Source organism: Sinohyriopsis cumingii, unplaced genomic scaffold (genome assembly GCF_028554795.1).
Source record: "Sinohyriopsis cumingii isolate HCF-2022 unplaced genomic scaffold, ASM2855479v2 utg000426l, whole genome shotgun sequence".
Classification (NCBI taxonomy): Eukaryota; Metazoa; Mollusca; class Bivalvia; order Unionida; family Unionidae; genus Sinohyriopsis; species Sinohyriopsis cumingii.
Genome location: NW_028315897.1, coordinates 185,734 through 203,163, shown reverse-complemented (window position 1 = coordinate 203,163; position 17,430 = coordinate 185,734). Strand labels below are relative to the sequence as shown.

General features: G+C 33.5%; 1 protein-coding gene across 1 annotated transcript; it reads right to left on the bottom strand.

The window, feature by feature from the left end:
- Positions 1–9,936: 9,936 nt before the first annotated feature.
- Positions 9,937–17,204, bottom strand: LOC149774055 (beta,beta-carotene 15,15'-dioxygenase-like). Its single transcript, XM_089945777.1, has 3 exons — positions 17,077–17,204; positions 16,464–16,652; positions 9,937–11,449 (listed from the first exon to the last, which is right to left on the bottom strand). Exons 2-3 carry the CDS (start codon positions 16,635–16,637, stop codon positions 10,064–10,066), a joined length of 1,560 nt encoding a protein of 519 aa, XP_089801903.1. The 5' UTR covers positions 16,638–16,652; positions 17,077–17,204; the 3' UTR covers positions 9,937–10,063.
- Between the last annotated feature and the right edge of the window lie 226 nt (positions 17,205–17,430).

Here is a 17,430-nt window from a genome sequence, read left to right as displayed (position 1 = left end):
AGGCTGTGGAGATGCTCGATATAGAAATACAATATCGGTGTTAATAACCTGATTATGTGCAGTTCGTTTAGTAACTGATGTCTCACAGATATTTGAAACTAACTTTTTGTATTGTCTCTGCGATACTAGAATCGAATTTGTTAACATACGTCAAAATGAATAAGTTGAGATCTCCAGTATGGCTGATTCTCTTAAGTTTACTATTTATTATAAACTGGTACCAAATTTATTGTTCGGAAACGACTTTTACCGAAGAGATAATCGTAGAAAATGAAATGCATGATAAAGCGAGAAATGACGTATCTGCCAGTTTAGACCTACGCCAAGATCCGAACCCGGCTAAAGTCAACACATTGGAGAGGAAAGACGCCCAGTATATCTTAGATATTAAGGAGAAGATAATGAGCGGTAATAAATATCGAATATCACCATCGGAGAAACGTCGACATCCATCAGAGGTTCACAACCTCTCTGTGGGTGATATTTATGAAAACAACGGGACTGATGCTCTCCTTAATCTCGTCAACAACGGTAGGTATTTTCGCAGAACTTCATTTCACTTTGTTACTTATTGTGTTTGTAATCGTATGTGGGACTTAATCCCAGATGGTGAATTAAGTATATATGCTTTTTTAACGTTACTAGACAATGAATTACTTGTTTGAATAACTCGTGTTTGAATATTATGTATTTCAGTGACGTCAATATAATCAGGATGAATCACGATATTAAGTGTATTCTTGAAAAAAAGCCTAGATATATCACACCATCTATATATTTCTCAGTTCCCACCTGCCACAACGGACACACTTTGTGTAGAATATGACAAATCATGGAACTTACTGTATATATTATCTTTGTTGTCCATCCACAGGAGAGGAGATAAGTGTTTGCTTACTCCTGCTTGGACATACTTGACATGGGTTAAAAGATCAAACGTTAAAGAAGAAAACAAAATTGAAGTACAATGAACAGATTTGTTTAATTTGTTCTAGCAAACTGAATCTCCATACAGTTTGGGTTTGATGGCCCTGTGAGCTATGTAAATGTGCGTGTCAAGTTTCTAACTTTGAAAAGCATGAATAGTGGTCACGTTTTAAAAAAAACTCAGTTACATAATGAACCACAAGCTGTTTGTTAGGGTGTGTTTCGGCTATACCCGTATTTTCTCCACTACATTATTCGGCTATAATTGCACTGATGTTACATTAACTACAAATATATCCATATTTTACTTTAATGGAATGGTATGCACAGCAGTGTGGCATAAATGTTGTACAAATACTTCTTTTTTAGTTGTGTGTGCTTTTTTAAATGATAGCAAACGGACTCCACCGAACAAACACGCGTTGTTATTATTTCATCTTGTAAGACTAAACAACCGCAGTTATACATATACCGTTATTACCGTTGACATTGTATACAAACATATATATATATATATATATATATATATATATATATATATATATATATATATATATATATATCTGTGTGTGTGTGTGCATACTAAAATAATTCCTAAATAACATGATTCAATCATTAAAATTCGCTAATCATCTAAGTAGACAAAAGACTGCAGCATATAAATGTTTTCTTTTAGAGCGACTCATAGGAAGTCAGCATGGTTTGCCTGTTTCCTATGGAAGCTACTAATACTACGGAATATGCTAACTGAATTAACAGTGTTTGCTACATATAGCTAGTCACATTCAGAAGTTTAAACTGCTAGGATTGTAGAATTTCTCAAAAATTGATCTAAAGAAATGTAACAATTGACGTTACCGTATTATGTGCGACACATATTTAAGTCAACACAATGTTGCACCGTACAACGACTGTATCACCTACCCAAAACATGGACAAAACAAGTTAATATCATTTTTAGATGCACTTATAAAGGGATGCCTGTAGAGTTTGACAACGGTATTTGATTGGCATATATTAGTGAAAACCAATTGAGGATTTTCGCAATTGCTTTACTTTGTGTCGGATACTTCCTTGGCGCAAGCGAAAGTAATCTCAAAACGGGTTTTTACTTTATTCTTTAGGAATTTTGTTTTTAAATTCGAATTTGATAAAGAATCATACATATTTCGATTCTCTTATTTTCCAGTAAGAACATCAGCTCGACAGGTGACAGAAAGTCAGCATTGCCAAAGACTCCCGCTGAATATCAAGTTCAGGGATATTCAAATGGTGAAAACTAAAATTACTAAATTTTAGTTACTTTATTTTGTTTCGTTACCATGCACTTATTTGTGTTCATTGTTTAATTTATTTATTCATTTATTTTTTATTTATTTTGTATTTTGTTATGTATCTACTTATTAATTAATTTATTTGTTTATTTAAGTGATCGCTCAATTCGTATTTGTTTACTATAAATTACAGCTATTGCTATTACGTGTGGGTGTTTTGCTATGGGCAATACATTTTCTTTTATTAGAAAAACGGAGAAAGCTTTGCTTCGGAATCAGCATATAGACTTGTATTTGGTACAATGACATCTTCAAACGATGATGAGAAATCGAACGTCGTCTATGACATATTAAAAAAAAACAATATCTCACAAATATATATGACACTAATATGATGACATTTGATCTGCGTGAATACAAGCAGACGTGTCAAGCTCCATAAAATAAAGTTGTTAGACTCAACATATAATAAAATATGTAGTTATGCCACGCTGAATGAAACCAACATTCTGCGTTTCCATTTAATAAAAGAAATTCGATTGAGAAGAGAACGAACTCTGTCTAAATGACATATGCATGCCACATGCAAGTAAATACGACAATGTTAATGCGAATGGATCAGAAAATGTGTATCGAATCGTAAGATATTCTGGTTGCAGCCACTTCACAACGACCATTGTTACGAACTATCCAGAATAGTGTTGATGAAACAAATATATACATGTTACATCTAGGTCTACTTGACATATCGCACACCAATTTTCATCAGACTGTATTTAATGCTTCCTCAACCATGCCATACCAGGTCTCGATTGTAGTTAGATTTCAAATTGGCTGAACAAGCGAAATAACTACAACACAAATTGACCTAACAAGCAACACCTCTGACATGAAATATACATATAATATACAACGTACATACCAATTTGACTTAAACACGTTCAGTGAATGCTGAGATGTCGTGATTAGAAGAAGTGTAACATACATAGGACAGACATGGATTACTTTAGATCTCTAGCTTTTGTATAATAGTACATAAATAATATCAAAAGGATATCTTGAAGCAAGCAAAATACGTCCGGAGTGGTTTCAATTAATAAAAATGTTTCAACTGATTGCTAGCTTTTCTTACGCTTGAAGTAATGAATTTTATGTTAAAGTACACGTGATTTATTGAACTTCATCAGTCTATCAAAATTAAATCAAGTTCGTTATAAACAAATTAAAGGTAAAGTTAATGACATCGTTAGCTTTACTCATTTAAAGCATTCACGTAAACGTTAAATTGTATGCAGTATTTGCCATATTATTTCACTAAAAAAGTTGTTTTAGGAATAAAAATATACCAAATTCATACTGAAAAATGTATTGATTTGGCAAACATGAAGATGGACAAATTAGTTGACACCTGTTCCACTCCCCTCCCGATTCTAACTTGGAATTATCATGTGCATGTATTATATAATTTGATGTAATCATCTTAATTTCTGGAACAAATTTATTACCCAAGCCACATATGGATATACGTAAACATATATCGTTGCGAACGGATGTACTTTGCTCGCCCTCTTATGATATGGCTGCAAAGCAATATGTGGCCATGCACAATATTTGATCCTGTGACCACGATATATTATCCCATGGACAAGGAAGTTTCTCGAGACAAAAATATCATTTTTGATACCCAAAATATTACTATCCTGGGACATGATATACCATTCGCAAACGGTAGTCTGGTATTCTGGCTTACAGTGCGATGATACAATATAATACTGTTAATAATATACACTGTATACATATTCCATATACATTCAAGCAATGTAAACCTTTGGATGTTGATATAGTCATATGAATGTTGTACTATTTTTTTCTTCTCTATTTCAGGCGTGGATTCTCAGCCCTAAGGAATATAATGCATATTATTGCGAGGGCGAATGTAATCACCCGCTGGTGGATGAGGGTGTTACAAATCATGCGAAGTTTCAGAGTAACCTGCACTTTCAGAAACCAAATGAGGTCAGAGACCCATGTTGTGTCCCAACCGAATTGTCCGATCTAGAAATAACATATTTCGTTGGGAGAACAGAGAAGAGAGAGACTATGAAAGACATGGTAGTGGAGAAGTGTGGTTGCCGCTAATAAAAGAGACTGTCTTCCGAAAGATTGTTTACTCTTATATTTCTTCCTTTTGGGAATATCTAAAATATCTAGAATGTTTTAAATTAATGCTATAGTGACTTGATTGTCAAAGTCACTCGTAGTTTTCATGATACTGTATGAAAAGTTTTGATAAAATATTAAATTATCAAAGGTTGTATCCGAGTCAATAATTTGAAAACACTGCTCATGACAAATGATTCAATGAATGGTAAATTAATGACACAAACTGTTATTTGATTCATTCAATGGAAAACAAATTAAATATGAATACAGCAAATAACAAAACGTAACAATGAACATTCGCAGGTTAATATGAATTTGAGATTGTTGTAGACTAGCTTGCAATAAAATTTAACTTATCTTTTGTACAGTATTGACCTTGTTCTTGTTTTTGTTGGCAGAGATGTCAACAAAACATTCATGCATTATCTCAGTTACTTGCTCTGACTATGGTGTGAATACATCATGAAGCGTAATGGCTGTATTCATCTAGGAGTAGTTTCTTATTTATTTTATATCCGACTGTGACATTAACCATGAGACTGTAGGCATGGCTACGATATAAATAATTTTGGTATATAACTGGTTTTAGTCTCATTAAAATAGATGAAATATTTTAACACTAATACTGCGGAAAATGTCTAAAGCAAACACATTTAGTTTTCTCTTTCCTTGTTCACCTAATGATGAGATGGAGAGACTGTTGTATATGGCATGTGACACAACGTCTAGTCATCATATATATATATATATATATATATATATATATATATATATATATATATATATATATATATAAGAGCTTGGATGAAATATTGTTTGCATTCTTCTTAATATCTTAAAAACCTTCAAACTACAGCCAGTATACAACAAAAGAAAGCATTACAATTTTATTGGAACGAATAAAATGGAGTTGCATGCACTGTACGAGTATGAGGAGTATGTGCATATCGAGTTTCATTTTTTAAATATGAACTTTGAGACCAATATTTGGCAAGAGACATACCTATTAGCATGTCGCCATACGGCCTTGGCTAAGATTATGAAAAACGCAGTATTTGTAATATTACAATGATGATTCTTTTTCTTATTATAATAACAGAAACATTCAGGCATTGCGCATAAATGAATTCGAAAGATAATTCAGACTGGTCAGTCCTTATTTAAATTATTATTGATAAACAAAATAGACTCGAATAATTTTAGCAATCAGTTAGATTCGACTTTAAAGGGAGAACATGGGCCTGGAAAAGTCAACTGTTGCTTATTTTGATATAAAATATAATGTATGTCTGCTTTGCCTCTAGCAACTAGTACAGTACTTCACCGTGTCAATAGCAAAATGACAATCGTATCAACTGTAGTATCCCACAAAGGGTGTTGTTGGCGACATATGCTTACTATGGTGAGATTATCAAATATTGTAATCATGCTTTCGATTGAAATCTTTTGACAAACGTATGTCGCCAATGAACATCGGTTGAATCACACGCATCTAAAAAAATGGTCAGATTTCTCAGTTCGACGGACAAATTATATCTCATTATTTGATGCAACGTCCTCACTTTCAGGGTATAATGGTCCCCAAAGATGATTAGGAAAACTTTTTTCTTAGCTCCATTAATATATTAGGATATATAGGGCATTTGTACGATTAAGTGAGGCATTTAGGCTTTATGTGTTGACTTCCATGGTTGGTTTCTATATGTACCCGCTCAGGCCAAACCGACTCAGCTATATCGATATGACATATGCGGGTCATAGTTATTAGGGCATTACAAAATGTGACAAAACAGCATGTGGTAGTGGTCGATAATACAAGAAAGCCTCTTTGGTTTTGACAATTAATAATGTTGGTTAAAATTGTTTCCATTAATCTGGCTTGGATGAAGACATAAAATGTTTCAAATCTAATATTGCTAAATCTGGATGATGTAGGGTAAACCGTCTTAATTGCGAAACGACGATAATCTTGATAATTATAATAATAATAATAATAATAATAATACATTTTCATCAGTCTTCGTGTTAAAAACAAATATTCTGCGGGGAGTATATTTTGTAGATATAGCAGTTGATGTTTCATGCCCGTTTAGTCTGTAGTTTTATAAAACTATGTTCATAATAATACTTGTAGGAAACATTTAGCCTTCCTACTGTAAACTTTACCATGAGTTTTGAAAGCTTATAGCCCCGCTACTATTAAATTAACTGGGATATTCAAGTTATAAGAATTACAGTGGGGTATACAAAATTAAGTATTGACATTAATGAGTATCAGTTTATTTTTCAGAGGATATCAAAATATAAAAGGGCATTATTTTTTCATGTGGCATGAGTGCATTTTTTAAACAATGGTACAAACTGAATATACCAATTTTAAAATGTATTTGTTACTTCTCATTTTTAATCTGTTTTCATCAAATGTCAAAATATATTGCTTCTTTATATCATATTATATTATATTATATTATATTATGTTATATATATATATATATATATATATATATATATATATATATATATATATACATATATGATACAACAGATACATTTTCGGAGGAATTGGATAGAGCATGTTGATTGCTGAATATACTCTCTATGTTTTCTATTCACATGAAGAAATCACTACTAAAGCGCACTGATACGTTTTGCATCATTGTGTCTTTAGCAAACCTAATGCTCATAAAGCGTGGTTGTCTGCCACTGTGAGCCGTGCAAATAAAGTATGTTTCAAACTTTGAACAGCTTAGCCAGAAAGGCATGAATGGCGTTCCCGCTTTAACAAGCTGAAATATGTCTCATTTGAAGGAGCTGTATGTATGATATAATTACGGAGGGTACAGGAAATCATACGAGTTTAACGCTTATATCGTTGTATCAAAAACTTGCAATACATTCGCCAAAACCAAAAGCCGTATACTTACGAAAAGAACGCAGATAGTATTGCACTTTAAATTCCTGGCAAGATACAAAAAAAAAAAAATCAAGTAACATTAATTTTCTATAGGCCCTTTTTATGTAGGAAAAAGACTGTTTCTGGCATATCCGTGTTCATAAACTTACATTATGTAACAATCACTGTAGTAAGCGACTTTAACTACAAACATATGTTTTAATTTGATGTAATTGTTTGAACTGCAATGCAGTATCAATGTTCTGCCACCATTAGTTATTCCGTTTTATTTGTATGTACTCTTGTAAATAATGCAGTACCGATTCCGCAAACAGGCGGTAAGTCTGGTAAGTATACATCTCCCCAAATATACAATGTATTTTCCTTTATTATACAAATGGGGCGATATTTGATTTGCTTTAATACCCTTCTTACCAAATTGGAAGCTATAAATCTGGTCTGAATTTCACAGACTTGAAATATATGCTCATACGACAAAAGGTATAACCCAAACTCCATGGCGTATGAGTTATATGCCTATTAAGGAAGTGATCTTAAATATAGTTGGATTAATTTCGTACCATTTTGGAAGCCATACTTTATTTTGATTGTGATCATATTTGGAACATACGATTACATGACTAATATCTAGTAAGGGTCAGATAATGTATTATACATAAGAATAAGGTCGCAGAGACCGTGTTTCAAATCAGATTGTGAATGAAAAAAGTAACATAGAATTAAGACACCATAATTTAAGGGAGGAACGATTATGACTTAGATGGAAGCATGGTGATAATGTGATCTGCCATCTGACTTCATGTGCATGGCAACAGGATAGTAACCATGATGATCACCAACAAAACCTTTAGTGCAAAGGTCACTGGAGATTAAACACCTGGAATTCGAAAAGAATTGTAGCCCAATAAACCGGTCCAATAGGATATTATGCCAAAGTGACAGGAGTGTGAACATTGAGACCTACGCATGGTAATTAATTTATAATTAAAAATAAACCGCGAGTCAAATGTCTGATTCGCAATTATTTGTTTCCTTTTATTACATTATTTTAGGTATTTTTGTGTCTTTCTTTGAAAACTAGTCATAGACAAGGATCTATTTTATAAACAATTGGAAAGGCTTACGTGTTGAGGCATGTGAAATGTCGTATTACCAAGGTTGAATATGACACTGATTTGCTGAAAATAAATACTGGAATAAGAGAGAGAAAAAATATAAAAATATTAAAGCAAAAATAAAACAAGGTACAGAAATAAATTATTTGGGAAGGAGGCTTGAAATATATAAATTGAACAAAATAGTAGATTGAACAATAAACTCTTTAAATGGTATTAATTTTACCACATCGTACTGCTGCATGTGAACCGGAAGACCTGAATGAGCATGATTTTCATATCTCAAAACCGAAAAGTGAAAACAATTGTGTATATATTGAATAAATAATTCCCACGATAAAATATTTTGGATTTAAGCATGAATTTAATTCACTTAAAATCAATGTACAATATATTGGTCAAACATTTGAAATTACGGTATGACACCCCAGGTGAATAAGAGCCCAGAAAGATTATGTACAATATTTGGCCGAATAAAGAGAAAACATAGATTGTTACTGACTTTAGATATCTACATTCAGTGACTTTTAGTAATTATTTGAGAAATGTGCATATGTGGAATATTCCATTTCGACAATTATACCATGTAATGATCTCGAATGTTTTCACTCATACCGAATTGTGGAATTCTTGTATTATGAACGGACAAGTTGCTGGCGTAAGTGAAAGTAAAATATGACATTAATCTCAAAACGGGTTTTACTTCGTTAATAAAGTGCTATTTTTAATTTTGAATTTGATACATAATCTCGCATTTTCTCATTTTATACTTTACCAGTTAGAAGATCAGCTTGACAGGTGAAAAAAGTAAGGATTGTCAAAGGCTCCCTCTGACTATCAAGATCACTTCTCCTCTCCTGGCCACACTTTCAGAGACAAAACACTTATTGCAATTGCCCACAACCCCAGCTGGAGTCCCCAAACCAGGAAAGAAAAGAAATCTTACTGGATAAGCCGCCTTAAAAAATCGGAACCAAGCGGTTTAAACAAAGAAGACTAGATAAAGAAAACCAGGTACAAATATATTTTGCAGCCGACACATTTTCTTTTAAATAATTCTCTAAATTTCTCTATTAGTCTATGACTACGAAAAATAAGGAAATATCCGTGTTAAATTCTGCTCTTACATAAATCTGTATAAAATAACAAATGTCATTATGGCTCATTAAATTTCTAGGTCAATACAAATATTTTCCAGTATCAGCAACAACCTAAAATATACTATTTTACACCTAATATAGTGAAATGGTTGAATTCCTGTAGAATCAGCCATGTCAAGATTCGCAAATATAACAGTTCTTCCTATTAATTTGTTTGTCTTGTCAATATTTTGTATTTGCATTTGAAAAAGACTCATTTGATAATGGAGAGAGCTCAGGCTAGCTAGATACCAGTTTCGCACTGTTCGTTGTGATTGAACTGCATATATATATATATATATATATATATATATATATATATATATATATATATATATATATATATATATATATACATATATATATATTAATGAACCAAAGTATGATTGTGTGTATAAATTTTATTTGTATGTTATGTATAACGATATACGTCTACGGCATTTCATTGAAGTCTGTATCTGTCTTCTATGTGATAAAATCACAACCCTAACTTATTACTGTAACACTATTTCGGTGTGGTAATTATTGAAATTAAAATAAGTCTTTGAAGAAATTTCCATGAGTAAAAAAGGGGTTGTTAACTGGTAGATCCACTTTGTTTATCATTTTCAAGTCTTTAGCATCAAATATAGCAAAGTAACTCTGCTTATTCACAGCGTCCAATACTGGCATCAGTAATACCCCATCATCCTCCTCCAGGCTTTCCGGTTTCGCAACAAAAAATGGTTCACTTAGGTAATGTCCGTTGATAAGCCATACTTGATCACGAGAGCCAGTGCAAAGGTCTTTCTTGACAAGTGCCATATGCAGTTGATCTTTGCCGTCATAATTGTCTACGATGCCATACACAAAACAATTTTTGTGATACCTGTAATTCTCATTAATAACAGGGAAATCTAAGGCATTGCAAAATGAAATATCTGGAGAGCATTCATAGGCATAAACATCAATGTCGTCCGTTTCAAGATCTATCGTGTAACGCTTAAGAAGAGCTCTTTTAAACTGAGCACGTGCGGTAGCATTTTTAACAGTGTTCATGTCCAAACTACGGATTCCACTCGGATCAGGAAACGTGCTGATATCGACAATAATCCCGGACTTTCCAACTTCATACGCGTTGACGACGTGGAAAAAGAACATGTTCTCCGTTTTCAGAACCTTGACAGCCCCAGATTTTAAATCAACAATGTAAACTTTTGTTATCTCATCTGGCTCCCAGTCAAAGATATCAAACGGATTGTTGTCTATGATAAGTTTGTACGGCGTGACAAAAAATGGTTGGGCAAACAATATTGCATAATTTGATGAAACCCCGAAGGAATGCATGTACGGAATCTTATCCAAGTCGATTTCCGCTATCTGCTCCCGTTCGATAGGACTTAGTATTCGGAATATTTTCAATTGACTTTTCAGCTCTGGAATTAAACTGACTAAAGACACAAAAGTAATATGATTAGACGAGTTGTATTCCGGAAGTGGATGGGCAGTACCTAAGTTGACGATGCTGTCCATGGGATTTACACCGGTTATGGGTGGGTCCATAAATGTGAAACTAGACAACAATAGCGGATCAAATTCGTAGAACCTCCAATAATCACTGACGGCTACATAATGACTGGTGTTCTGTTTTTCATCGAAATAGTTGCGGACATTGACATTCATATTATCTGGGCCATTTCTTATCTGCTCTATTCGCTCCACTGTGTTAAATGGTGGATCAGGATTCTGAATCATTTGATATGGAGCAATGGTATCTGACTTCACTGAATCGTTGTATGACCTGGAGTAAATGAACCTTGTTGAGAAGTAGGCACTTCCGTTTCCAGAAAATTTCCAACTGGATAGCTTTGCGTAGGCATCGGCGGCATTGGTTACTTTTCGGTTGCCAAGTTCAAACCTTCCAAATCCATTCTTGACCTGAAATGAAATGGCTACTATTTGTAGATAAAAAATATATCACTCATCAAAATGTGTATTTTTTTAAAATGTAATTTTGCTATAGTTTGAATGCTTTATGTAAAATGGACAATCCTTCCTACATTCATTTATTGATTATTGGCTGTTACGCACCAATACTCACGACAATGTGAAACTATTAAAATTACGATACTTACCAATCAGTATAGTCATCTGCTTAGGAACAATGCATAGGTCCTTGACACATTATTACTTTGAAATGAGCGTTGTTGATCTTTGCATAATGGATAATTGGCAAAGGTAAAATTTTTAATTTAAAACCACCACACCTCTGACATTATGATGCGGTGTCAACAACTTGGTCAAGACAACATATATTTAGACAATATTGGGCTTATCCTTGATACCAGAGGTACCATGATTATAGCTATTGTAATGTTAGCTACTCTCCAAAACATTGCCTAACGTTTATAGTTGATTGGCTAGTTTATTGGAATTGGGTTGTTCGCAAGGTGAAGCGATGGATGCGAGTAGTTTACCATGACGAGGCTGTGCGATATGTTTATTCACGGTATAAGAAATACAAAAAGTATTCAATAATTGTTGAGGGTCTAGAATAACGGTATGTTCAATTTCGTTTAAACAAAACAAAGATAAAAACATGAAATGTCATAGATTATGTTAGTTTAGATATTTTGTCATATTTCAAAATTTTACATTAATATTATGATATAATAATAACAACTGGTATATTCGTATCCACTCTTGTCTAATGTATATGATTATTAGCACTCGAATTAAACCAAGTGTTTTTATAACGCATCATGCTGACGATAGAAAGAGAAGAGCATGTGTATGTTAGCAGAGTAAGCACTATGCAATGTCACTATAGGATGCGTGTAAATTCCTCAACGATCTGAATGCGGATCATAAGACATAGGCCTGGGGATTTCTGTGTGATTTGCTTTCTTAGAACCCGCACTAAACTGGTCAATTTCCTTGTACCGACCATTATCGTGTTTAAAGTAATGTTGCGCCCACACGTAATAACGCCTTCCAAGTGACCCGATTATGGTTGCTTCCTGCAAGGATGCTGAGGAGATTGCGACAGGTTTTAAGCTTCAGGTCTTCTTTCTGAACCTCTCCTCAGAAACTCTATTTTTCATGTCACTCACGAATATCAGGTTGACAATCAAGATATGTCAGCGATGTAAATCTTGATACTATTTGCCTTAATTCGGGAAGCTTTCCACCCCTACGTTTCAACAGGATTTGAAGCTGTGCCTTGTAGTATCAGTATCATTCTTGCAACTGACTCATGCAGTTTGTTTTCGAATTGTTCGCTCCCAGACGGGGTTGAAGTCATAAGGAGCTAAACTTCATAAACATACAATTCATAAAAGCATGTTATGCTTAGCTGCAATTGATGAGACTGATGGAAAGTGTATCCTCTAAACTCGGGTACTTGCATGTAAGCACATTTTCTGCATTCTCGTCTGTGGCGAATATAATTAACAAAATTAACAGAATAATTAACGGAATCCTATTTCAGTTTGTTTTATTCTTTCAGTTGGGATAACATTGTTATCATTGTTAAATCATTTTGTCTGTATTGATTAATTCTCAAAACGTATGTCAGCATATGCATCTATTGTTGTAAAACTTCAGTATTTTAACGTTTGTTGAAACAATATCAGTATTTTAGCTTGGTGAAAATTGAGCTGTGGCTTGCGTAAACTAAAACAACTTCATAGTTTTTTATGTCTTTAATTAAACTCACTAAAGTATAAAGTTCTGAATCAGGGGTCCAGATTATTTCAATATAAGATCAGTTGAGACATTTTAAATAACCCTTGAGAGATCTGTAAGAGATTATGCAAGTTCAAACACGTATTTTCTTGCTGAAAATCCACGAATCTGTTGGTAGGACGTATCTGACAGCTTTTTCGAACAAGGGTTAGAGACAAAACAAACGATGTACTTTCCATCAATATATTTTAGCCATACCATATCAGCCGGAGGAGTTGTCACCAAACCTGGAAACGTTGATACTGTAAATAAATGGCCCACGCCAAAAGTTATTGCGGTATGGAAAATCCGAAAGCTCTGTATTAAGTATTTTCAGTTCAAATTTCACTTTGCTGCAATTGAGACTAGATTGTACCAGTGCACGAAAAACAATGTTGCTTTCACTTGATTTCATAAGTATTAGGCGGCATGCAAAGTGCTGTATGAAGTTATTGCCTCATACTCAGTTTTGCCTGTTCCCGGCATGAATTATCTCTTCGTCCTAGAAATGGCCGCAATTGCCGAAGTAATAGGCATAGTCCTTTCCCCAGAAAATATACACAAGTTTAAGATAGTTGATGTCTGGACAAGGCAGAATGATACTATTGTGTCTACAGAAACATGACGCAACTCCGTCAGCGGCTATCGGTTAGGATGAGGCTCAGAAGAGCCTCTGTTGGCAAGATGTGTCTGGCGAAAGTAATGCAGTACAAAGTCTTAGGGGTAGTGGACAAATTATTTGAAATGTCCGGTGCGTGATGCTTCTGGCAAGACATGTAAAAGTTGTATTATAGTACAATACAGCTGCCTGAGGAAAACCTAAAAGCATTGGCGTGAATGAGCTTCCTGGAGAGAAGGGTGATACCTACTGGTTGACCCTTAGTACAGTACGCCTATATTTATACTGTCCTCACATGAGGAATGATGTAAGAGAGTATTGTGCGACATGCGCCACTTTCACGGAACATCATCATAACCAGAAGAACGGAACGTCAAGGCATACAATGCACGAGGAAATTTCTTCATGTACTGAATCCGCACTTGTACTTGCTCACTGAATCATTGTGGTGGGGATTTCTTCGCGCACACTATCCGAGGAAATTTATCAGGATATTTTGTCTCGTTTTGATGTGTATTTAAATATTAAAATGTTTTCAGAATTGCAGACTATAGTAAGCTAATCATTTCTCCAAGAATACCTCTTTACTTAAAGGAATAAGGCGGATAGATTTTCAACCGAAATGAATGTCGAGCGCGACTTTTTACACATGTATAGATACTGATTTGCCGTAAAAGGGGGGAAACGAAAACTTCATAATATCAGTCCAAATAAAACAAGTAGAGATGATGCGTTATAATATTGAATCTTTAATATATATATATATATATATATATATTTCTACCTAAGTGAAACATTGTTTATACTATAAGTATTGCTCAAATGGACGAATTTGTTACAGTAGTACAACATACTGAGGGGATGGCATGAAATATGCAAACGTTATATATATTAAAGACTTTTAGGGACTGGATATGGGACAAAGAAAGATAACTCTTCATGACATTTAATTCAGTTTTGTTTTAGTTCTTCCGCCCACCCTCTCGTTTTCTCTAAGATGAATGGGGAAATGGGATAGAGGTTGGGTGGAATGGGGCTTTATCTTGATAACTTCAACAATAAATATAATAAATATTGTACATTTGACATTCTATTGATTTATTTAACATTTTTCAGAGTAGTTATAATTGCTCTTTATTTTGTTTTCAAATACTTGTATTTTTCTTTCCTAATTATACCCTTCAAACCGGGAATTATGTGTTAATTTCACTACGCTATATGTTTGAAATATACTCACTCATGTTATAGTTTACCTGTTAATACTATTTCCCACCCAACTCCTTAACTAGTGTAGGGTAAGAAATTCTCTCGTGATCCATGTTGAAGAGAAGAGAACAAACTCTGTATACCCTTCATCCGTTCTTTTGTTTACAAAATTCAAAAGAGATACTGAAGTTCTTTTTATTCTAAAACTATCAATAAAGAATACGTTTCAATGTACATACAATACTCTCTTTCTTTCCTTCTCTCTCTTTCTCTCCTTCTCTCTCTCTCTCTCTCTGGGTTTATTTTACAAAATACTATTAATATTGACCAATTAAAAACAAATCCTTTTTGCTAAGTGTTTCACATAGTTATTATAAAAAGCAATTTATACTAAAACTCAGATTTTGTCAAAATAAAACTTGAAATAAATAGAAAACCATATTAGCGAAAAATCGGAAACGATGTAATAAACTTTATAATTCTCTTCTTCTGATGATCATATCGATAATATATATATATATATATATATATATATATATATATATATATATATATCGATCTATATGTCTGACTATCTATATATCTCTGTATCTATCTATCTCTCTCTCTTCTCTCTCTCTCTCTCTCTCTCTCTCTCTCTCTCTCTCTCTCTCTATATATATATATATATATATATATATATATATATATATACATATTTATATATCTATCTGATTTATTTCATTATTTTGATTTATTTCATATGTTTCCTGCTTTATAACTGTACACAAAAATTAATCCAGCAAAATTGCTTTCAGAGCTATCTGTTATACTAAAACATCAGAGAGACGTTGACGAGGACACAACAAAGATCTAATACAAATATTTTGATATAGTTGTGAGAATGCTTCAAACCTAAGCTATCCATCAAGTAAACCACCACAACAAAAGTTTGATCCAATAAAATACGTATAATATGTATGTGTGCATATATCAAGAAAACACATAAATACCGTATGCATTATAACATCTATAAAATACCGTATATCATTGCTCTGTTTATTTGTCCTAACAATGGTTAAGTTACTCGTGTATTGTTTTAATTATTTGGAATCCCATGACGATATGCTTGAATATATATATGATCTGATGAGGCAGAAATTGACATTTTGTGGAAAAAAGGTTTGTTCATTATAGGTAGACTTATATTATGATAACTACCGTACATACAAAATCATTTATAATAATCTATATCATTTCAAATTCATGACTGCCTAATTTGTGTGCATTGAAAACTCGGAAAATAGAAGCCCTTTGGCTTTGACAGAATGTGCGAAAGTTTATATGTTGTTCCTCAAAACCTTATCGCAAAGCACGAGTCATATCATACCGCTGACAATTTGACAAGACCGTTAAGCTTACCAACGTTCCCTTGAGCCATGGCGGAAGTGGATATTGGAACTTGAGAGGATAGTCAACTACTTCATGAAGGTTTGTCGTAAAAATGATGTCAGTTCCATAATCAATGCCGTAATAGGTTTGAAAAAGGCAGAACACTGAAAGCGTCTGCAGTAGCAATATGCAACGTTGATACATCTGGACGTGTTGATTCTAAAAAAAATACGTTTTTTGTGAAGCGGTCAACAAATGTATCTCAGCATTGCATGCTAAAACATATAACGTCTATTGCAACATTAGCTCAGAGAATCCTTATCCACAATTACATTTCTTTTTGATTTAACTCTTCTTCTTCTTTAACATTTTTGTTTGCACATGGAAAATTAAAAATAACTGTAATTTAATAATTTCAAATGCATTAATGGAAACGTTAGCAAGGATAAATTCGATAACTACGACAATAACAAATAGTACACCCATTTTCATACCCCTCCACCGATCAGTTTACCAGTACATGTTATTTAACATGCACAATTGTCGATGGCTAGCATAAGCAACATGAAGATGATGATGATGTTGTTTTCATGGTATTAATGAGGTGAAGGCGAGATTTATATGATGAAAATACCATACTTACATGTCAAACTTCCCTAATGTCTCTCTGTATAAGTAACATCTGCAGGCGAGTGAAACATATTTATTTATGGCGACCAGTGACTATCCTGAAAATCTGTTAGTGGTATATCGGTCTTTATCAGTAAAATCGTGTAAATGATTGCTCCGAATCCTGGTATATAACCTGGCATGACTTGCTAAGAATGTTTCTAAAGACCTTCCGTGATGTCCGTGACCGCTTAATTTCTTGCTTCTGTTTATTTCTGTATTATATTTTTGCTGGCTAGGAATAAAGAAACAATTCCAATAATGTTATTTGTACACAAACAATTGCATAATTCAAGCATCCCTAGGATTCCATTTCATTGACCCTATT

Excerpts from the sequence above, each read along its gene's own strand:
- LOC149774055 (XM_089945777.1), bottom strand. The coding sequence starts at position 16,637 with ATGTATCAACGTTGCATATTGCTACTGCAGACGCTTTCAGTGTTCTGC. Across the intron at positions 11,450-16,463 it reads CATGGCTCAAGGGAACGTTG|GTCAAGAATGGATTTGGAAG; the intron begins GTAAGCTTAACG and ends ATTTCATTTCAG.